Source organism: Pipistrellus hanaki (assembly GCF_964339955.1).
Source record: "Pipistrellus hanaki genome assembly, chromosome: 14".
NCBI classification, from domain to species: Eukaryota; Metazoa; Chordata; class Mammalia; order Chiroptera; family Vespertilionidae; genus Pipistrellus; species Pipistrellus hanaki.
Window position 1 is genome coordinate 19,513,443 of NC_140516.1, and position 24,571 is coordinate 19,538,013.

General features: G+C 36.8%; 1 protein-coding gene across 5 annotated transcripts in view; it reads left to right on the plus strand.

The window, feature by feature from the left end:
* CTNNA3 (catenin alpha 3) overlaps window positions 1-24,571 on the plus strand; it is a 1,202,853-nt gene that overhangs the window by 621,776 nt on the left and 556,506 nt on the right. For all 5 annotated transcript variants that reach the window (XR_014796805.1, XM_084904252.1, XM_084904255.1 and 2 more), the window contains one exon: window positions 24,024-24,104. Coding sequence is in view for 4 of the 5 variants with exons in the window: in XM_084904252.1 (XP_084760378.1) it covers window positions 24,024-24,104 (81 nt within the window). In the remaining variant the exon portion in view is untranslated. The remainder of the gene's footprint in view (window positions 1-24,023; window positions 24,105-24,571) is intronic.

The window sequence follows — 24,571 nt, forward strand, 5'->3', positions numbered from 1 at the left end:
TTTTTTTTTCTTGCCTCATTGTATTGGCTAGGACTTCCAGCATAATATTGAATAGAGGTTTGGAGAATGGACATTCTTGTCTTAATTACAATCTTAAAAAAAGAGACACATTTCATATTACGTATAGACTTATTTTGGTTAAGAAAATTCACTTCTATTCCTAGTTCGCTGAGATTTTTTTTTTTATAAATGGGTGTTGAATTTTCTCAAATGCTTTTTTCTACATATATTTAAATAATCATATACTTACTTGCCTTTATTCTGTTAATGTAATCAGTGGTATTGATTACTGAATATTAAAAAACCTTGCATTTCTGCAATAAAGCTTAGCTGACTGAGATGACTTATTCTTTTTATATAGTAATGAATATAATTTGATAATACTTTGTTAAATTTGTTGTATGTATGATTATAGAGTACATAGAACTGTTAAAGTTAATGTATAAATTTATAGAGGATTGAGTTAAATTCAGAGAGAATTTAATGGAGATAATGATAAAATTCATTCAGTTTTATATTGCTATAGTTCTTTAGTGATTGTCTACCTTTTTGAGACACAATTGTATTATACTTCTCTAGAAATATTTAAATTTAAATAATATTTTTAAGTTTATTAGTAACATTTGAAAATTGCCATACTTTATTTATCCCATTTATTCCTTTTGTGTTATTTTCATTTCCTCATAGTAAATGTCTAAAATATTTTGCTATTACATTGTTTTTAATACAAAGAATTGATTTTGGATTTTTTTTATATCCACAGATTTTATTTTTAAAAAGTATTGCTGTGTTTTATCAAATGCATAATTCAATGGATAGGAAGATGCATCATTAACTTGTATCCCACCAAGCAAGCAAACAAAATAATAAAACACTGCCAAATAAGTGTTGATACACTGCTTCTTTTATCTCTTATGATCTTTTTTAAATGTCTTATTGATTTTTTACAGAGAGGAAGGGAGAGGGATAGAGAGTTAGAAAGATCAATGAAAGAGAAACATTGATTCAGCTGCCTCCTACATACTCCCTACTGGAGATGTGCCCACAACCAAGGTATATGCCCTTGTCTGGAATCGAACCTGGGACCCTTCAGTCCACAGGCCAACGCTCTATTCACTGAGCCAAACCAGTTAGGGCTCTTATGATCTTTTTATTATATTTATTGAAAGAACCCTATTGATAGCTCAGCATGTTTTAAAAACATTTATCACTATTGTGCATAAATCAAAGAAGAAAAAAATAAGCAGAATACATGGATTAAGTTATTACTTTTCACATTCAGAATCTAATTCTTCTAAATATTTCAGTCATTTGTACATATGTTTTTCCCTTGATATTGTGCTCTGTACCACCAAAATATTGTTGATTCCACTTTATTTAACAGCATTTACTTAGTATTTCCTATAGGAAGTAACATCTAGCAATACATTCAGTTTTTGTTTATCTTATACTCTCTTTTTAACTTATTTTGAAGGATATTTCCTCTAGATTTTCAAGATTTTTATTCTTTTATCACTTTAAAGGTGCTGTTTAACTGTCATGTAGCTTTCATAGCTTCTTTTGGGAACAGAGTGAACATTAATATTGTTTCCCTAAAAGTAATGACTCTTTTTCTCAGCTTATTTTTAAAAATATATATATTTTATTGATTTTATACAGAGAGGAAGGGAGAGAGATAGAGAGTTAGAGACATCGATGAGAGAGAGTCATCGACCAGCTGCCTCTTGCACACCCCCTACCGGGGATATGCCCACAACCAAGGTACATGCCCTTGACCGGAATCGAACCCGGGACCTTTCAGTCCCCAAGCTGACGCTCTATCCATTGAGCCAAACCGGTTTCGGCCTCAGCTTATTTTTTAAAATTTATGTTTGTTTTGCTCATGTGCGATTTAACTGTGATGTGCCTAATTTTGTTTTTATTAAAGTTATTCCAGTTGGAGCTCACTGAAGTTCTTGAATCTGTGGGTTTTTCATTCTTTAGATTTGTAAAATACATAGCCATTCTTCTTTTCAAGTATTGATTGCCTTAGTCTCATTCTCTCTAAATTTTCTTTTTGAGACTCCTCTTAAATGTATGTAAGGACCTTTTGATTGTGTCCCACATTTCTCATTTGCTCTTGTGTGTGGTCCTCTCTTCTACTCTTGTGCTTGTAATTTACTAATCCCATTAGATTCTGTGTTCAATCTACTGTTATTCCTGTACAGTGAGTTAACTTCAGATATTATATTTTCAGTTTTAACATCTCCATTGTTATACATTATATACTCATTTTTTCTGTGTATTCTATGTTTTCCTACATCTTATTTATTTATTACTCATTTTCATTGAAGTATTAATCATAGCCATTTTGAAGTCCTTGTCTTGTTAATTCCATTATCTAGAACAACTCTGAATCTATTGCTATGGGTTCTTTTAGTTTTTAGCATTCTCCTTTTCCTGATTCTTCACATGCCAACTTAATTTTTGTTGTAAGCTAAACTTTGTGGATCATGTGTTTCAGAGGCTCCAGATTATTTTAATTTTCCCTTAAGAGTTTGAATTTTATTCTGACAGTGAGTTGAGTCATTGGCAGATCATTTTGATTCTGTCAAACTTGGTTTAGGTTCTCTTTGTAATTTTTAAACTATGCATTTTTCCCCTTTCCTTTTACTAAGAACCAGTGTGTGTGTGTGTGTGTGTGTGTGTGTGTGTGTGTGTGTGTGTTTATGAGTATTTTAGTGAAAACTTAGAGGAAATTGAGTAATATGTGTTGGCTAAATGAGATTTGGTATTTCTGGGCTTTAATTCTTCATTGACAATGGAGACATAAGCAATTTTGAAAGTTTCAGCCTGCAAATGGATACTTCATATCTGCTGAACTAATTACAAAACAGTATTAATAGTCTTTTTGTGGTAAGATATATATTAAAGGCCAATCTAGGTCATATCTGAACAAATCTATAGTAATTTACAAGGACTCTAATACCTGTTTTGTTGACATGATAAGATTTAGGAGAGTATTAAATGAGGTGACAGATATGAAATTATGTTAATAATTATGTAAATTTTTAGTTTAGCTTATTTTCCATATTCCATGAGCTTAAGTCAATTTGTAGACTGAAGAAAGTATCAACCCAGGAAGACCCCTGCCCCATCTTTACAAAATGAGAAGAAATAAATAACCTGAGGCCCAGAGCAAAGACAATAATAGACAATAATAGACACTTTAGAAAGAGCAAGCCCTAAACTTTTGATTTGGTTTTCCTTTTTAAAAAACTTGTCCTTTAAAAACAGGAATCACACACACACACACACACACACACACACACACACACACACACACCCCTATTGCCAGTGTCAATATGTGTTACTGGATTTATACTAAATTCAAGGTTACAATGGTACTGTGCTCTTCCAGCATTACCCAAGGGAAAAGGTTATTAAGAAGAACAAATAAAGGGAAATTGAATGGTTATGGGTTCAACTGCTGGAAAGCACTTAAAAGGTTTCCTTTATTTTGCTATTTATTCATGCACAATGTCTTTAGTATTTAAATGTGCTCCTTTTTATTGCTGAATCCATTGAGGCAGCGAACTTTATCTTTTTGGGCTGCTTGTGTAGTGTAAATGTAGGATTGCCATCCTGGGAACCATAATTTAATCACCACATAGGTATCATTTAGCTGAAGACATTTGCCTTACAACACTTACCCTACAAGTGTTAGGGTGATATACTTAAATTATTTTCCAGCTTCAAGAAATATGCCTCCTTTGTGGTGGGACTTTGGTTGGGTCTGAGGAATTGGGAATAAGCATAGAGAATAAAGAAAGAAAACAATTGCTTGAGGCACTTTGGAGGTCAACAAGTTGACATTCTTGACCTTGCTTTATATTTACAGGCTCTTCACTATTTTCAGTTTTGTTTTTCCTTGAAATTGTGTCAATAGACTTTAAACACATACAATAGTAATTATTTGTTTGTTTCTAGACTGTACGAAAAGAAAAGAATAATAGTGATGGATTGTAAAAAGGGTAATAATAAAAAACCTAGATAGCTCAGAACATTTGTGGACTTGGGGAAAGAATTGACACTGTTGGAGAGTGATGGATAGATCATTCTGTTGAGAACAGTTTTACTTTGTCACATTGCACAAGGCCTCAGAAACCTTTCATCTACTCATTCATTCATTTATTCATTACTTCTTAATATTTAATTGGTCTTTCTGGCTACTTTGTTTTAAAAACCCTTAATATTTGATTTTCACCTATGACATTTTCCACCTTCATTCAAGTAAGGATGGCTGTTGTTTAACTCCTAAAATTTTATTCATTTGATTGGAGTCTTGTGGGATCTTTTTTCTTATCATGCTATTTCTGTGCCCTTATCCACTGTCTAATTTTGCTCTAATCAGGTTCCTTAGGATCTACTTCTGGCAAGTAGTTTGATCTTAAATGCTTAGTATTAAAATGTACTAGTTTGAATTAAATGGATGTCTCAACAGAAGGTGAGTGGGAACTTTGATCTTTAGTGACTCACAATTTAAAATTTTCTTGTGTATTGCTATATTACTCTACTGTTGACTAATGTCTCATGTGAGAGCCAACTTCATATAGCTAAATAGGGGGAAAGGTGCGGAATGTAATCCCAGTACAGGGAATAAATTGAAGTGCTTTTTTATGCAGTTTCAGAAATATTTACTATAGTGACATTTCAACAGAGCAGATGCCATGAGCCTATTTAATAGGCATCTAAATAACAGCTCGAGTTCAAAGGATATTACAATAAAAATGTTAAAGTAATGATAAACATTTAAAATAAGTAGTGTATAGTATCGTGTAGATAGTAGGTACCCTACCACTTATAAAAATTTAATGAATCTATTTTCTCTTCTTCAAAATGTGAATACTGGTGTTCTACCTCAGAGTGGCTACTAAAGTAGATAAAGTACATAAGAGAATAGCACAGTTTCTGGTTTAAAATTGATGTGGATAATTAGGTAATTTTTAATTGGATACATTTATTTTAAGCTAGAAATCCTCGTAAGAAAATTTCTTGGCAGGAATTTCAGAATATAAAAATACTATATCTCTGAATTGCCATTTGGATATCCAACACTGGTAGATTATGAACCAAACTCTCATATCAGCTCTGTCATTAACCAGCTGTTGAATTTTGGTGAGTTTCTGACTCAGTTTCCAGATTTATAAAAATGAAGTAATTTCTGTTGATTTTGCTGTGATTCTTTTGTTTTCTATAGTCTGTTGGTCAATTAAAATCAATTGTTGAAAATTTTTAAGACCCCTGTGAACCTCTAGGAAAAATAATAACCTAAATAGAATGACTGGTAGGCAGACTGCTGCCTAGACTTGGTTAGGTAGGTGATCTATAGAAATTCGTTCTAGATACTGCAAGTACTCCTGATACTATCGCCCATGGTGGGGAACTTCTACATCTTGTGCAGCACCTTCTAAAGGGAGGATAGAAGGGAGAGACAGAACTATTGAAAATATAATGCTCTAATGTACATGGTCAAGGATTCTAACAAATTCCCAAAGTCTCTCCATCTATCACTGAGAACTACATTATTAGAACTATAAATGTGTAGTGATATAAACTATTTTGCATTAAAAACAGACCTTGCTATATAAACATATGGTTTGCCACCTTTATCTCTCTATGAGAATAACAGTATAAAGATATCCAAATTGGCCCTTTAGCCTAGAACTCCTAAATACTCACCACATGGTCAAGGTTGATCTGAACGAACAACTGTGGAGCCCAGGCGCCACCACTGCTGTCATTTTGAGAAGAATCAAGATTCAGCACCCAGTGGACCCTCCACCCTCAATGCACTGAGTTTGTGGGTCTCCAGAAACTTTAACTGCACTTTGTATAAGTCCATGGGCAACTTTGAATATTGAGATCTAGTTGGAAAAGGTAGCAGCCAAGACAACATAATCTGCAATCATTAGAAAAGCTAAAGTAAGGTGTGTGTGTGTGTGTGTGTGTGTGTGTGTGTGTGTGTGTGTGTTTTAATGCTTCCAATTCAAGTCAAAATGAAAGTGTCTGTTAAGTCTCACAAGCTTTGCAAAACTGTGGATATTTTGCTGGTCTTTTGGGGAGGGGAGAAGAATCTATCATAAGCATGTTCCATGGAGAAAAGTACTGTGGTTAAGTTTATGACCTGTTAAGTTAGTTTAAATTTTAAGGCATACTTTATATTCCTCTTGCTTCTGTTCTGGGGCTCCCCTGGACTTACATAGAATTCTTGAGGATTACCAATGGTATCATAAATCATTTGAGATTTGATGGCTGGTGCACAATCATTGTTCTTAATCCACTCCAGGACCAAGTCCATGACTAGATGCTGACGCAGGGAAGGGTGTGGTGCCAGGAGTTGTTTCTGGCCTGCACTTTGTACTCCAGGACCGAGGGGCACTCTCTGAGGGCAAACCCCCAGCAGGTCATCACAGATGATCAGCTCTGTGATCCCCACAGAGGCAGCCATCAAAAATGTGCACCTTCAGAAACCATCCCAACCTTGGAAACGCTGACGTAGATAGGTTTGAGGACATGCCACAAACCAGCACAGCTCCCTTGACATCAGGAATAAAATCAACTCCACACTTTACATGGTCTCATTGGCACAGTGGTATCATAGGAGGTGTCTGGGCTGAGGGTCCCAGTGCCTGGGTCTAGAATTTTTGTATTACTCCCCAGTGTAGGGTGGATGATAGTCACAATCCCAAACTTCTCGGCTTCTTCTGAGGCTCTAGCTGACCAAGCTTCCATGACCACACAGTCCACACAACTTCCTGCTTTCAGTCAATCGGATTTAAGGGGACAACACTAACCTGGGCCAGGACACCTCCTTGCATAAAAATCTCCTTGAGGTGGCTTTCCAGAAGCACAAGAGTCTCTGTGATTTTAAGAATCTTAGCAAAATCTGATGAGCTGTGGCTTATTTCAAAAACATAGTCTAATAATTATTTTTTTAAAAAAATATATTTTATTGATTTTTACAGAGAGGAAGGGAGAGAGATAGAGAGCTAGAAACGTTGATGAGAGAGAAACATCAACTAGCTGCCTCTTGCACACCCCCTACCGGGAATATGCCCGCAACCAACGTACATGCCCTTGACCGGAATCGAACTTCGGACCTTTCAGCCCGCAGACCGATGTTCTACCACTGAACCAAACCAGCTTTGGCTAATAATTATTTTTGTATCTCTAACAATACTAAGTGCTAGCCTGGTGGGTCAGCCGGAAATTGACCACTTGTCTTGAGGCATCCTTGATGGTGCAGGCATTGCTGCCTCCAGTCAGCAGGAGAGAACTGAGCACATGGGCTATGGGCTGTGGGCTGTGTGAGTCTCTGCCATGTGATTATTAAAAACATAAAATTATGCTTTATATGAATTATTGATACTGGGTCATAATGAAACACAAGGAATATTAATAGCCACTATGGCAATAATAATTCTTATAAATGATTGTTGATTTCAAGTACCATTTTTAGTGCAGACCAAATGTAAATTACCCACCTTCAGACAAAATAATTCCTTTATAAGCTAATGTTAAAGGGTGTTTTATATGTACACTAGAGGCCCGGTGCATGAAAATTTAATGCACTGGAGGGGGGGTCCCTCAGCCCGGCCTGGTCCTCTCACAGTCTGGGAACCCTCAGGGACGGGAGGCAACCTGGTGATCAGGGGAAGGTGACACCCCCATCACACCTCTGCTGCTGCCACTGCCGGCAGCCCAAGCCTCGGTGGGCCATGGTTACCTGCACCTTGGGCCAGCCATGGGTGGCTGTGCAGTGCCATCTGAGGCTTGCCTGCACTTCAGGCTGGCCCTGGGTATCTGGGGGGCTGAAGGGACTGGGGGACTCTGGAGGCAGATGCACAAAGCGGCTAGACTTGCCTGGGGGCAGGGCGGCCATGCTGCAGACTTGCTGCCCCAGTGGGGTTGAGTGGACTGGGCGCTGCCATCTTTTAGGGCATGACGGTCAATTAGCATATTCTCTCCTTATTGGCTGTGGGTGCTGCCATCTTTGAGGGCATGATGGTAAATTAGCATTATTCCCTCTTTATTATATAGGATAGATATCTTTTTAAAGAAAATATGGCAATTAAAATCAGCATTTGGTAAACTAAAGTTACACAGGCAACTGATAAAATAGATTTAGTAGGTAAATGTGTCATCACAATTTATATTTGTTAAGTAGAATGTAACTGGTTTAAAATTTATTTTACAAAATAGTCCTATAGAAGTTTTGCCATCTTTCCAGTGAATTATTATATATTTCACAGTTTTTCCAAGTTAAATATGTACCAGGTGATAGTGGATGAGTGTAACATGTAGCCCATTCATATAGAAATAAACATTGGTAAGGATTTACTGCTTAAGTAAGAATTACTGCTTGCACTCGCAAAAAAAAAAAAAAAAAAAAAAAAAAAAAAAAAAAAAATCTTGATTGTAACAAGGTTCATTCAGTCTCAATATTCTCATAAATCTACACAGTGTCCTAATAATTATGAGTCATTAATTCATTAACATATCCAATAATAATTATTGCAGTTTGTAAGTGCCAGGCATATACAAATCCTGGAGAGAGTGTGGTGAACAAAACTGACTTTGTCCTGCCCTAGCTGGTTTGGTTCAGTGGATAGAGCCTTAGCCCTCATATTAAAGGGTCCCATGTTTCATTCTGGTCAAGGGCATGTACTTCAGTTGCAATCTGGATCCCTGGACATGGTAAGGGCGAGTGCAGGAGGCACCCAACCAATTAATTTGTCTCTCACATTGATGTTTCTCTCTGTCTTTCCTCCTCTCTCCTACTCTTTCTAAAAATGAATGGAAAAATATCCTCCTTGGGTGAGGACTAACAAAAAAAAAAGTGACTTAGTACTTTACCCTCCTAGTATTTCTAGTCTATTTGTTAGGGAAGATTCACATTAATCAGTTAATCACAAAAATGAATTTATACTTACAAGCTGCAATAAGCATTGTAAGTGCTATGAGCATGGGAATGCTTCCTGGCAGGAGCATCATTGGAAATAAGATGATAAGAATGAGGAGGAAATAACCAGAGTAAGATTTTAGGGACTGAGAAATAGGAAGAGAATTTTGAGTTGAGATATCAACATAAGCAGAACCCCCTAAAGGGGGAGGGAATGGCATGTTTAAGAATTAAGAAAGGTTTAATGATTGGAGCACAAATAGTAAAAAGGGAGCCTGAGATGGAGCTGGAGGCATGGTTAGGCAGAGGCCAAATCATGGCCTTATCATATAAGACCATTGGGAGCTTTAAGGATGTAAGGGCTTGGGTCCTGTTAAAATCTTTCAAGGGAAAACATTGATGGGTTTTAAAGAAGGGCTCCTTGTTGTTGTTGTTGTTAACCTTTCCTCAACAGTATTTTTCCATTGATTTTGTTTTTTTTAGAGTGGAAGAGAGGGGCGAGGCAGAAACATCGATGTGAGAGAGACACATGGGTTGCCTCACGTACGTTGGAGCCTGGGATCTAGTCAGCAACTAAGGTACATGCCCTTGACCAGAGTTGTACTCAGGGCCCTTCAGTCCATGGGTACTCTATCCACGGAGCCAAACTGGCTAGGGCTCTAGTGGTTCATTGATATTATACTCAAGTTCCTCTGCACGGAGAATGCAAAGAAATTAATTTATGTTCTGTATAAGACTGTGCCTCTTCTATCATTGTCAGATAGTCCTCATTTGTGTCTGACACTGCTCTTGTCCCACATTTTCTTGGCTGGGATATTATTTTTTTTTTTTTTTTGTATATGGGTTCTTTTTATTTAATATCTGCTAATCTAATAATTTAAAGAGCATTTTGTTTCTTTTTGTGACCCCCACCAGTTTATTTATTTTAAATTAAACTTATTGGCATAAGACATTGTTTAATAATATTCTATAAGTTGTAGATGTACAACTTTATATCATCTGTAAATTTCATTGTGTTCACTCACTACCCAAAGTCTAGTCTTTTATCATCATACTAGAGGCCCAGTGCACAAAATCATGCATGGGTGGGGTCCCTCCACCTGGCCAGAGATAGGGGCGATCGGGGCCATCTCACCCAGTCCCTGAGGGAGGCTGGTCGCCTGGAAAAGGACCATGGAGGGCCCTAGGGCATGTCCATCCCTGTCTCACCCAGTCCCTATCTGCCTGACCCCAGCAGCAAGCTAACCTACCAGTCGGAGTATCTGCCCCTGGTGGTCAGTGCATGTCAGAGTGAGTGGTTGAGCAGCCTTAGCATATCATTAGCATATTACTCTTTGACTGGACACTTAGCATGTTAGGTTTTTACGATATGGGATATTTGATCCCCTTTAACCTTGTCATCCTCTTCTCACATCCCTTCCCCTGTGGTGCTGTTGGTACCTGTGAATTTATTTTGCTTGTTCATTTTTTACTTTTTTATTTTATATCCCACATAAGTGAAGTCATGCAATACTTGCCCTTTTCCATCTGACTTATTTCAGTTAGCATCATACTCTCAAGATCCATCCATGTTGTCACAAAATGGCTGAGTAATATTCATTGTATACATGTACCACATGTTCTTTATCAAAACATTGAAAAAAGAACACTTAGGCTGATTTCATGTCTTGGCATTGTGAATAATGCTGCAGTGAACACAGGGATACATTTATCTTTTTGAATAAATATTTTCACATTTTTCAGATAGATAGCCAGAAAAGGGATTATTGCATCATGTGGTAGCTTTATTCTTAATTTTTTGTGGAAACTTTATACTATTTTTTCATAGAAACTGCACCAATTTACATTCCCAGCAGAGTGTACAAGGGTTATGTTTTCTCTACATCCTCTCCAACACTTGTTATTTCCTCTTATTGATAATACCCTCTAACAGGTGTGAGATGGCATCTCCATGTGGTTTTGATTTTCATTTTCATTATAGCTAGGGAAGTAGAACATATTTTCATATATCTGTTGATCATCTGTATGTCTTGGGAAAAGTAACTGTTCAGATCCTCTACTGTTGTTTGTTTTATTTAATTGGATAGTTTGTTTTTTCTGTTGTTGGGCTCTATGTGTTCTTTATATATTTTGTTATTATCTCTTGTCAGAGGTATTGTTTGTGACAAAACAGTACTTATTTAATAGGGTCTATGAGATAATTCAATAAAATAATGTCTATAGATCTAGTACTTGGTACATTTTAAGTAAACTATTAACATTTGATATTATTACCATTATGTTATTGCTGTTCTTTAACCTTTGCTTCTCCTCCACATAGTCTGAAAAATTTGGCCATGGTTTTATACATTAATTCATAATTAATATTGTCTTAGTTTTTTTTTTTTTAATTGACTTTTAGATAGGGAGGAAGGGAGAGGGAAAGAGACATCAGTATGAGAGAAACATCAATGGGATGCTTGCCTCCAGTATGCCCTCCTTCCAGTGATTGAGAATGTAACCCAGGCATGTGTCCTAAACAGGAATCAAACCAGCAACCTTTTGGTAACCAGATGACGCCCAACCAACTGGGCCACACCAGGCAAGGCATCTATTAGCTTCCCCCCCCCCTTTAACCTGAGTATTTCTGGCTTGTCGGGTCAAGGAGATGGGGATAGGGAACATTGTTGTGGTTTTTTTTTTTTTGAGTAGAGAAATTTCTTAATTGAGGCATAATGCTTATTTTATAAAGAGTTGCCAGGTATATCTTTTCCTTTCATCTCTCCAGTGGCACGTGTCTATGAGCTAACATGTAGCACTCTGTCCCTACCAGAGGACTGATTACATATACAGTATATACTCTCATAGTAACAGGCACTGGCTCCTACCCTGCTGACTCTGAAGTGCTCCCTGCCCATGCTGAAGTGCTGGTGCTCATGCATTTTTTTGTCCAGTATTTTGAATAGCACTGTCCTAGTCCCACCCACATTACCATTTTACTGCTTCCTGCACAATATAACCTATATCAACATAAAGAATTCTCCACCTAATTACAGCACCAAGAACCCACAGGGATCAGTATCTTCTATTCCTCAACAAGTTGTTATAACAAGTAAAGTTTTTCTTAAATGGATTGTATGTTTACATTGATTTAGCAGGGGTAATGGTAAACGTTCTTAAATTTGGAAGCCACTGATTTTGACTTTAGTTTCTTTCTATAAGAACAAATGTTTAATAAGCATATTAATAGAGCAAAAAAGATGTTTTATTTCTAGAATGGTAGAAGCACATTTTTCCCCCCACATACTTTAACAAGCAGCCCACTTGTTATTTATAAATTATTAAACTTAATTAAAAATGTATTTATCACACATGATTCTTACCTACTAGTATTTAAATTAAATCCTTTAATTCATAGCCCCACTTCAACAGTAGCTATCTGCATTTATCATGGGTCCACAAAATTCCCTGTCTTTCACTAGTTGTTTGATGTAGATCCACACACAATTGACTCCTGCCTGTAACAGGTACAAGAAAGTCAAGTTTCATTTTTTAAAATATTTAGATGAGTGAGAATGAGCGACTCACGTAAATCATTTGAGCTCTTTCCTTTAGTGCTTGCTGGTGCGGTTCTTCTAAAGCAAGGCTTGTGCTTCTCTGTGTATTTTGTTAACCTATAAAGTTCTGACTGCGTAAGGTTAAATCTGAATCTCATGCCCCATGATTTCTAGCATGTTCATTTAGCTCTGTTTCCTGAAGGGCTGACGGAAGGAGGAGTTACTATCCTCAGCCTTCTAATGGCAGGCAATGGAAAGGACCATGCCTATCTCTCATGTTACGAACTCTCTCAGCCAGACTGCAAGAAATATTACAGGCAACAGATAGTTTCATTTTCAATTCAGACACCCATTATTTGATGTTTACAGGCCATTTCTAATTCTGCACCCAAAATTTATGGTTGGTTCTGCCGATTATCATCGAAACAATCTCCTGCAACTCAGCTGTGCTTCATCGGGAGCTTTGTGCTGCTTTATCAGTCTTCCCTGACGTCTAGGGCTGATAGATGGCACCCCATCCAAATCACCCCAGTCCAGAGAGCTGGGTTTATTACACCCTAGATGCCTGTCTCACCTACTGTGTAGGCCAGTTGGCACAGGCTCAGTGAGAGGGAATGTGGACCCTTGGGAAAGAGAGCAGAGGTCATTAAATAAAAACTTATCATTTGAGACTGAACCCCTCTAAGCCAAACTAGATGCTAAAATTTCATTAAGCTAAGTTTACTGAGTTTTGTTCAATGCTAAATAATAATGAAGCAAAGGTATTGCCTAGTCTCCCTTGCAAATTGAAGTTGTATACTGCAGTATATAGCTCTAGCCTGTTTGGCTCAGTGGACAGAGCATCGGCCTGTGAACGGAAAGGTCCTGGATTTGATTCAGGTCAAGGGTGTATACTTTGGTTTTAGGCTCAATCCTGGACCCAGGTCAGGGTGTGTGTGTGTGAGGCAACCAATTGATGTATCCCTCTCATCCATGTGTCTCTGTCTCTCCCCCTCCCTTCTATTCTCTCTCTCAAACAAAATAAAAAAAAAAAAAAGAGTAGAGTATAATCTAAAGAGATAATAAAATAGTGGCAGGAGCTGCTTCAGATTCAGAGGCACATTTCAAATGGTTATTTTATAGTTTCCCTTTTGAATATAGAGTATTAGTTTGCCTGTTAGATACCTGGGTGTTTTCTAGGCTCTGTTCGATAGCATTAATTAGAGCTACTGAAGGACCATAGAAATCTCTGCATTGATTGTTTGTAGAGGAATGACTCATTAAATCTGCATTTTTGAAAGGATGTGGTAGCTCATGCATCCATTATCCATAGACCAGATGATAATTTATTTTAAATAAATCTTGCTGATTGGGCTGAGGATGAGAATATCTTTTGCCACCAGTGCCCACCTGCTTTTGTGCTTCTGTCGTGGCCTGTCACTTGTTTCTCCTCACTCCCAGGGAAACTAAAACTAGCAAAAGTCGACAAGGGGGCTAGGCTTGGTCATAAACAGGCTTCCTAATCCTTCCTCCTTACACTGAAGACCATTCAGTGCTTCCTGAGACTTCGCCTTCTGCCATGAAGCAGCAACAGGGCAGAGAGAAAAATAGAGGGAAAACCCACAAGTGATAGGGCAGTGAAGGAGTCCTCCCCACTTTTTGTCTAACTCCCCTCACCAGGTAAGTTGCTGCTCCCCGAAGGACCAGCAATGGGGAATATTCCTCCAGTAGTGTTTCCTTCTGGGAAGGGAAATAAAAAGTGTCCTTCATGTAGGGAAATATAACCAGAAGGCAATAAGTACTCCCAACTCCAGTTGGTACATGGAGATCAGATCTGGAAGGGGTCTGTCTGTTCCTGTACCCCATATTACAGAAGAAGGAACTGAGCCCCATAGAGACGGTATGATCTGCCCAAGTTCATACATTCAGTAAGTGAAAAAGTTAGGACTTAAACCCTGTCCTCCAAATCACTTAGTAGAGGTTTGTTTTTGCCTCCACATCAGTATTCTGAATGAAAAAAGAAACATAAAAAGATATATTTAGAATTAGTCTTAGAACGATTGCTTTAAATAGAGGAGGGTTTTCTTTGAAGTTGCATTGTGAATTTTAAATTTGTCTTATTCTAGATGCGTTTGAGACAACACTCTGACGCTGGTTCATTGCCCTTAAGTTTTCTCCCTTGTGATGCCCTGTTATCCCCTTAACTGACTCAAGCACTGTCCTCAGGTGTGCACTCTGTGAATGGTCCATATTCTACATTTTCCCCAACAAATCTCCTTCTTCCTACTCTCCTTTCCCAACAAGAAATAGCCAATATATGTAAATAAGGGCTGTAGCTTAGAGGCTGAGCTTGGACCTATGAACCAGGAGATCACTGGTTCGATTCCTAGACAGGGCACATGCCCAGGTTGCAGGCTCAACCCCCCAGTATGGGACTTGTGGGAGGCAGCCAATTAATGATTCTCTCTCATCACTGATGTTTCTATCTGTCTCTCCCTTTCCCTTCCTCTCTGAAATCAATGAAAAAATATTTTTTTTAAAAAGTAGGATATTCAAAAAGAAGGTAAAATTGAGCAATTATATTTTTAGCTCCTAGTGTCCCTTTTATAAGGTGGGCTAAATTCTTTTCCTGATCCTGGATGAAAACACAGAAATTATTTTCATGTCAATTCTGCAAATGACTGACTTAACCAGTTTCGATTGTGATATCAGACAGATTTCTTATGTCATTGTTTTAAACCCTAAAGCAATGTATTTATTCAAATGGAAATAACAAAATATAGAGAACCATGAGTCTGACAGGTTCTCTATGATTCTGCTATGTTAAATGAAAATATTATGTCACCATTAAATAAAGCTATCATTTTGTAAATCAAATTTAAAAAAATGAAGGTAGAAAATGGAAATGCTGTCCTGGCCATTTCAGCTCAATGGATAGGGTGTCAGGCTGAAGACTGAAGGGTCCTGGATTTGACTCAGGTCAAGAGCATGTACCTTGGTTGCAAGCTTGCTCTCTGGCCCTGGTTGGGGGCAACCAATATGTGAGTCTCTCTCACATTGATGTTTCTCTTTGTCTCTCCCCTTCCCTTCCACTTTCTCCAAAAGTCAATGGGAAAATACTCTCAGGTAGGGATTAACAAAAACAAACAAACAAACAAATAAAATGGAAATACTGTCAGATTAAAAACAAGTTTTATGGTTAAATAACTGATCATATTTATTTTTGTATTTTCACCACATGAGTCCTGAGACAACTATTTAGGAATCATTAATGTACATAATGTTTTTGGCTCCTGCCCTGAATGTAAGTATAACGTAGAATTTTGAGCATATTCCTTTCATTTAAAAGTAACCATAGCATAGAAACAGTCAATGGCCTAGGAGCTGGCAAGATCTAAAACCCATTACAGTAGGGGTCACAAGCATAGCTTAATGCTGAATCATGAATTAATTACTCAATCAATTAAATTCATAAGCTAGTTTTCCCCAATTTCTTCTTATAAGGAACTATGTTGGTTCCAGAGTCTGCTGGATTTTAGTGGAGGGCAAGAAACTAGGTCAAGATGAGAGGAGAAAATAGTAGTCCTGGAATGAGGCAAGTTACAAAACATCACAGGGTAAATTAAAAATCGTGAAAGAGCCAGTGATTTTAGGAAATAAAGTAGCCGCTTACTCCTGACCCTTCCATTCTCTTTCAAGGTTACCTGTTGGTCACTGGGGTGAATTTTTACATATACACTTGCACATATATATGACTGATTTCCCATGGGATCCTCTTTTAAAAAGAAACTCATAGCTTATACCCTCCTCTGAAATTCAGAGGAAATAAGTAGCATCACCACTGAAACAATTTGAATTTTATTGCAGAACGAACCCAGGGGTATTTATTTTGTGTTTGGTGCATATCAGTTGAAATCCTGTGGCCTTTCATAAGCATCTCTGGTATGAGAATACATGCATCAGGCTGTCCTGTTTCCCTTTTGGACTAGAATTCCAGGACTAAATGCTTTTAGAATTGGGAGGGACTCAAGATCATATAGTTCAATGGCCGCCTTTTACAGAGTCTAAGGACAGGACAGGTAATTCACATTAGTTATGACCTAAGGGAGCTTATTTCAGAACCCCCATTTTCTGATCCAAGGATGAAATTTCATACCAAGTCTTTCTTATAGGGAATAATAATAACCGTCTTTGAATAAAAACACTGATTGAATAAGTCACATGTGTCAAACACAAGGCCCGCGGGCCAAATCCAGCCCGCCAGGCCTTGCAATGTGGCCCGCACCGCGCTGTCATCACTGCACTCCGCTGTCAGTTTATGACATTGTCAGTTTATGACTGTTCAGTAAACCATTCGGCCAGCGATTTAGGCTGGATTTTAGATTTTGGCCCCTTCTCTGATTGAGTTCGACACCCCTAGAATAAGTTATCTGACAGCTAACAGGAATGATGTTAACTACTTTTGTTAAAGAACATATGGACTAATTTTATTAGTTAAGCAGTTTGAATATTATTTACTATTGATAAAAGTGTGGTTAACATTTATTTATGTTATCCACAGCCATTAACCGAGTGCCAAACACTGTAGTAGATACTAAGATTGCAGTTAAGACTTGACAATTTATAAGATGGAGCAGAGTGTAAATTAAAGATGACAAAAGTTTCACAGTTATTATAATTGAAATATGCAGAGAAATTAGTGGAAACACCAAATGAGAAGGGTTTTAATTTTTAAATTTAACTTTTTTTTTTTTTTAGTGTAATGTTGAAGAGAGTCAGAAAGATGATATAGAGAAAAAGGCCCTTGAACTGAGTCTTGAATTAATGACTTAAGAATTTTTCTTTTGAATGAGAATAGCTTACGGAATCCCAGGATAAAGGTTTAGTGTGAAAAAACAGGAAAATCAGTCAGCAGGTGTAGTTCAGGAAATGCAAGTAGTAATAACAATGGTGACACTATTGGTAATTACAATAATAACTGCTAACATTATCTGTGCTCTTCTATTTGCCCAAACTTGTATACTCTTCATCTCTTTATTCCTTAAAACAATCCTGTAATAGTGTAATCTTATTATCTCTATGCTATAGGTACACAAAGTAAGACTTTGAGAGATTTTAAGTACCTTGTCCAATAATATAAAGCTGTCAAGAGATGGAGCATAGATTCAAATACAATTCTAATTGAATCTACAAAGATCTATAATATTTTGCTTATTTTTAAGAAGTACATTTATATAATTTATATAAAATTAATTTGGGTTTAAGTTATAGTTCATTCAGTCATGGTGGATAAAGTCTGAGATTGGACACAACTAATTTTGATGCTATCTTTTACTGCATTTCCTTCTGGAATACCATATTTAAGCTTATTGAATTTCAATATCTTCATATGCATATATATGAAGAGTTATTGTGAATGGCATTGGAGACAATATATGTACATTATTTTGCTGTGGAAGGCGTTTCAGTTTTTGGTTTCCCCTCACGGACCCTCCAATCCCATCTCAGCAGTCACCTACCTGGAGGCAATATTTTACTTCCCTAGACAATATACAAGTTCAAGACACTTTCAGTTTTTAACCTGTTTCCCTTGATAGGTGTCATTCTATCCATATAAAGCTATTTTTCAAAACCTCCTTTAAAGACTCAGAGTTAATTTCTTGTTTGTTTTCGTTTTATGTTCATAGCACAGACCTTGTTTCAGAAAGATTTTAGGATGTTTTCCTCATATGCCGTTTCACACAGTGACATTCTAGAAGAGATTTCATTTTTATTCTTGTCTATTTGTATGTCTTTCATGCCTGAAAAGTGTGGACTAGAATCTATGCCTCTGTTCTGTGTTAAACATAAACATATTTTTAAAACTATTTCTGCAGAAAAGAACTAACTTAAGGGCATCATATTTTATCTTTACTGTGAAAGAAAGAATTCCCATTTAAAGGGAGATGTGTCATTTTAAAGGGTTGAATAAAATGGCACACATTTAAACTACAGAAACAAAATCATAACAAAACAACAAAGACATTTGTCCTTATTGTTTCAATTTCATGCAGGACTCCTTTCTGCACTGATAATATTTTCATTTGATTATGAACTAGATAATTTTCATTTGCTTTAAAACTCATCCTTTAGAATTTGAAGCTTCATAGGTTTTTGAGGTCACCATCATGGCCTTCCTTGTATAAATGTCATTTTTATTTATACCATATCAAATTTATATTATGAATATGTTTCCAACACATTTCACTGGCTACTTATACACAACATTGTACAATAAAAGTAACATTTTATTCTACAATTTTTATTTTTATTTTCGAGAACATGTCCCTTTCATATAATTTTAAAGTTAGAAAGGATTACAGGAAAGATTTGGAGCAAATCTTCATTTTTATGGGTGCGCAAGTTAACCTCCAGAAATTTCAAGGGATTTGCCAATGATTACCTTTATCCAGTCTTTTTTTTTCTTTTTCTTTTTTTTCTGTTACTCAACAAATAACCTTTGAGCTCCTATTATGTACAAAGCCTGGTGCTAGATACCACGTGGTACAAATTATATGTAAGAAGTTTCCCTCAAGGATCTTAAACTATTGGGAGAAATGCATGAGGATAAGCAATTAGCCCCAGGACAAAGACTAGAAGGGAGCTCTCCACAGGCCTTTCAGAAATTCTAAAACTGAAATCCTCATCCTCATTTTGACCTGGTTTTCTCTCTGAAATGACCATCTCAGTTTCAAGTGCCATCATCTGTCTAGCCCATCATCACTGCTGGAAAGCTGGGCACCAGCTTAGATTGCGCTCTTTTCTCCAACTCCCAGAGCCTGCCAGTTATCATCCCATGTAGTTTAGTTATAAAGAGTTAAGACTGTCACTGCAATAATCAAACTCTTTTGCATGTTTCTGTTCTTAATCTCCTCAAATATATTGTGCAGACTCTGGCCAGGTCAATGATTTGAAATAATGATTAGCCTGGGTTGCTCATCTGCTTAACTTCAATGACTCCCAATTGCCTAAAGTCTCAACCTCATTTTTTAATATGATAAAATCTCCAACGTCTTGCTTCCCCTCATAGTTTTTATACTCATGGAGGACTTTGGCCATTGCTAATGCTATTCCTGTCTCCCTAAAATGGAATTCTCTGTCTGCCTCTCTTGTTTGACTTCAACATATCCTTCTATACTCAGTTGATACCTTCATCCTTAATTGGGGGGGGGGGGGGGCGGCGTGTGTGTGGCTGCTCCCACTGATCCATATGTTACCCTTGGTACCTCTACTAATACTTACTGTGTTGATGTCTGTTTCTACCATTAAATGTGTATTCTTTAAAGGCAGGCACTAGATCTAATGCATCATTGGTTCTTAGTATAGTGCCTGGCATATAGTAGATAATAGAGATTTCTTAAATAGATTGAACTGTTTATTGAACCCAATGTTATAAAAGAAATATATAAAAATGTTTAGGAAGGTATCATAGAAGAGAATAGTGAATTCCAACTGAGAAGATAAAAAAAAAACTCCATGTAAAATTTAGTAGTTGAGTTTAATCTTAAAAAAAAAAGAAAAAAAAAAAAAAGTCCATACTCCAAAAAGAAGATAAGAATGCAAAATGAGGTTTTTCCAGGAGCACCATTCCTGAGTTGTTATTTTACTGCCTAGAAAATAAGGGACCCATTCTATTGTTTCATTAATTATTGATGAGTAAAATTGAGAGTAGATCATGTGGCACTTTGATCACCATGATCAAGAGTTTGTTCTTAATTCCATCAACAATGGAAATAGAACAAAGTGCTTCAGAACAAAGAATGGTCATAATTAGATCTCATGTTTACTAGAGAGTAAACACCTTGGAGGGTTGGGGTTTTGTGTTTGTTTATTGCTATTTTATTCTCAAAGTATAGCTTGTATAAAGGTAGGGACTCATTATACAATTGAAATAAAAAAGATATTTTTAAATAGTGCTGTATAATCTTTCTAAGATGAGGGAAATGTTCTATATTTTTGCTGTATATATGTGCACATGTATCTAATGCTCACTTTAAATTAAGGACGGATGAATTGAATTTTTAATTAATTAAAATTTAAATTTAAATAGCCATATGTGAGTTAGTGGCTACCATTTTGGACAACATAGTACAGAAAGTTCCCCCCAACAGAGTCCCAATAGGAAACAGATGGAACACTCAAATTAGGAGAATTCAAAGAGTTTATTTATAATTAGACTTTTTCTAAAGGTGTGGGCAGCTTCAAGGGAACCATATAAGAGAGTGCAATTAACTGTAGCAGTGACATGAGAGCAATGGTGAGGCAGAATTGATGGAAAGACACATAGTAAAAATTATAAGCCTCAATAACATTGGGGCATTATTTATAATATAGAATAATAATTTGAATAAAAGTTTATTGAATGAATTTATGCTCAAAACTGTTCTTTTTCATAAAATCTTTCCTGGCAGTTTATTTACTGATAAATTATGTGGTTGCTTTCTCTATATAGTGCTGATCCATGCCATATTTTCTCAGCATCTTTCCCGCAGACTTTCCACCGTATGTGGCACCTTTTCCGTTAGCAGGGCTGTGCTGACTTAATGATGGCTCCTGTCAAGGCTTTCTTTAAGGAGCATCCTCTTTGATGAGTACTTGGGATGTAGAGAGGCTCTGTCTGTTATCTGTGTTGTGTCTCAATACCCTGCCCTTTCCATCCCTTACCTCAGCACACACAATTTACCTTCAGCCCTAGCTCATTGCTTGATGATTTGTTAAGGCTTTGAAAACAGAAGGAATGAGGGCTTTTAAGGAGGATGGGGCTATTTCTCCTTGCTTTATTTATTTTTATGCCATGCAAAAGGAATAAAAGCATACAATGGCTTGATGGAAGCCCAATAAATCTGGATAAATAGAGCAAGAACCCAATAAAAAAGCTGGAGGTGGAAAAGAAGAAAGATGGGGAGAAGGAGAGAGAGGAAGGGAAGAAAGAAGGAAGACTTTTTACTTCCTATCATGACAGGGACTGTTTATTATTACCTAGAGAACAAAATGCCTTTGACCCAATGAAACATTTTAAACTAAGATTAAGCGCTGGGTAGAAATTAAGAAATCATCTTTATAGTCCACTTTGAATCTTTTCATGCTGTCACTTCCTGTTATTCTTTATTAAAGCCTGCATGCCACTGCTGCTCTCTCTGAGAAGGCTGGCATTTTGTAGTTGTTCTGATGAATCATATTGCAGAAGCTAGTGAGTTTTTATGGCCAACACAGCAGAAGTCACACATATTATTCCTCATACCCTGTGTGTGTGTGTGTGTGTGTGTGTGTGTCTGTGTGTGTGTCTGTGTGTCTGTGTGTGTGTGAGGGGGTTCTCTTTGTACCACTCCTGCCTCTTTTGACTATCTTTAATTTCATGAAGTGGGAAGAGACACAACCAAGAGCTAGCAGTGCATGGAACTGGAGAATCAGGGCTAAGTTCTTTAGGTGAAATTAATAATTGTCTTATATACCATTGTTTATCTGTGTATGCCATTGCCTTGCATAGCCCTACATTAGATTGTCACAGTTTTCCACTGCTACTATGGATAATTCTGGATGGAGCTGGAAAGGTAGTCATACTTTTATCTGAGTAATTGTCACTGTTGCTGTTCTTATTTCAACACCCAGAATTTTACTCATCTGCCTCTTTGTCTTCTTCTCTGTTTCTTCACTGGACATAATCTCCATAATGCACACATTTCACACTTTCTTTCAAAAATAAAACGTGTTCAAGGACATAGTAGTTCCCTACAGTGTCTCCCCCTAGGAGGCATCTGGAAATGTGTGGGTCAAACTTTGCTATCATAGTGCCTGGGAGTTACTGGTAGGTTTTGGTTGACAGGGGTGCATGGATGCCAAACATCCTGCAGTGTATAGAGTGTAGCCTCAAATTGTGGTGATTTTCCCTATCTTAAATATCAGTAACACTGTTGCTGAGAAAAATCTAGATCTAATTAAAGGTTTAGATGGGTACCAGCAACCTCAGCCAATTGAGAATTTTAATTGTGCCTTGGTAGGTAGGTATTAAAGTCTTCTCCAGAATTTAGTAGGACACCTTCCTGGCATATAGTAGGCTCCTAATAAAACTGCACTGTGTTTTGAATCAAGTTGTTCATTTACAAACTAGTCAGTATCATTCAGTGAGTCCTATACAAGTTACTGTCTGAAATATAAAAAACAAACAAACAAAAAACACATTGCCAACATCATGATCCTAACAGGTTTGTAAAGGTAATGATTATGCACAGAAACAAAATGAGCATATTGGGAAATATTCAAAATGCTACGGGAACAAGGACAGGTGAGAGTTTGCTTTTGAGTGAGTGCTGGAAAGTCTTTGTTGAAACCATTGGAGAACAGGTAGGATTTTAACAGCGTGCTATTTGAAGAGACACTTGCTGAAGTCAAAGGCACATTATGTGAAAGAACATGGAAAAGAGACATATAAAATATTGGAATATTATTACTATAAAGGACAGAACTTAAGAATATGTGGTGGAAGATAAGACTAAAAAGATAGGTTAGGATAGAGTATAGATGGCCTTGAACTTCCTGTAAAGAAGTCCTTCCGCTTGGTGGTGTGGATTTACGTATTGGAGGTTGAATATAGCATCCTGCCTCCTGGTCTACACTTTGCCTCAATGTCCTTTCTGAAGTCCATGCTATAGATTTCATCAGTTTATCAGCTGCTTAAACTTGCCTTCCTGATGTTCAAGGTCTCCTCTCAAAAGCCCTTTCAGTTTATTAATTTAAATAGTAGCAGTTTTCTAGAGGTGAATCACATAGTAATTTTTCTCAATCTCTTTTATACAAGATATGGCTGAAGAAAGTATTATTAGATTCAATTTCGATTGTCTCCCACAAAAGTAATATGTAGAAAATACCAACCAAGGTGACTCTCCATGCACTTAATAGCCTGAAGATTTAGGTTAAGGATATAACAGAGAATTGTTCTGCTGAAAGAACGAATAGGTATTGCACAAATTATCTTAAAGAGCCAAAAACAGTTTCCAGTTCTTAAGAACTTGAAACAGTTTGTTCTTGGAATATTGTCAGCTGAAATTGTGGTCAACTTCTGCAAATTGTATGAATTTGCACTGCATATTTTATTTAGTATTTAGCAAAACTCCAGTATAGTTCTGCATAACTTACACAATACACCATGAAAATGACTTCAGAAACTCCCACAGAAGTTGACAATTTGGGCATCTAATGCTTTTAAGTTAATGGTGTGCTTAGCAGTTAAAAAGTTGATATGAAGATCAGTTTTTAGAGGTAATGCTCTGCTTAGTGCCACAATGAATGAAACCCAACCATATATCAGACCTATTACAGAAGCTTAAAGAAGAAAATAATGTGAGTTTTAATCACCGTACTCCTTAGTCTTATGTGAAGTGCTTATGAATCATATGCAATATCTTAGCGAGTTTTAAACCTATTCTTGAATTTTCAAGCTGTTATTTTCAGAAAATTTAGAAAGCAAATTGTTAAATGCTAAAGAGTAATTTCATATCATTACTTATGTCATTTTTTCTTCATTGCAGACTGGAAAAAAGGAAAGGAGTAATACCCTGAATATTGCAATAGACAATATGTGCAAGAAGACAAGAGACCTTCGAAGGCAGGTAAGGAAGGAGAGGGACATGGAGACAGAAACAGCATGCAAAATGAGCCCTTTTTCCATTGCTGGAATATTTATATCTTGTTTTGTTCTTTTAAAATTAATTTAGAACACAAAATAAGAACAATAAATATACCCATTCTGTGTTCATATACCTCAGCTGTTTTTGTGACAAACATAAGGGAGGAAAAAAGTGTGTGACTTATTAGTCAGAGTTACATTTGCATGCTGACTCTACTTTCATCAGCTGTGTGGTCTTGGGGACAGATTTTATCTCTTGGAGCTGCTCTGAACCTATAAAATGGAATAAATAATGCACAATAGGGCTGTGAGAATTAAATGAAATCCCTATCAGGGCCTTGTATATAGTCAGTTTTTAGAGAAGGTTGGTGGATTGATCGATTATGTTAGAAACTGAGTTTATCATCCACATGCTTACAGCAAACAGCTAGTCACGCAGACACCCTGCCA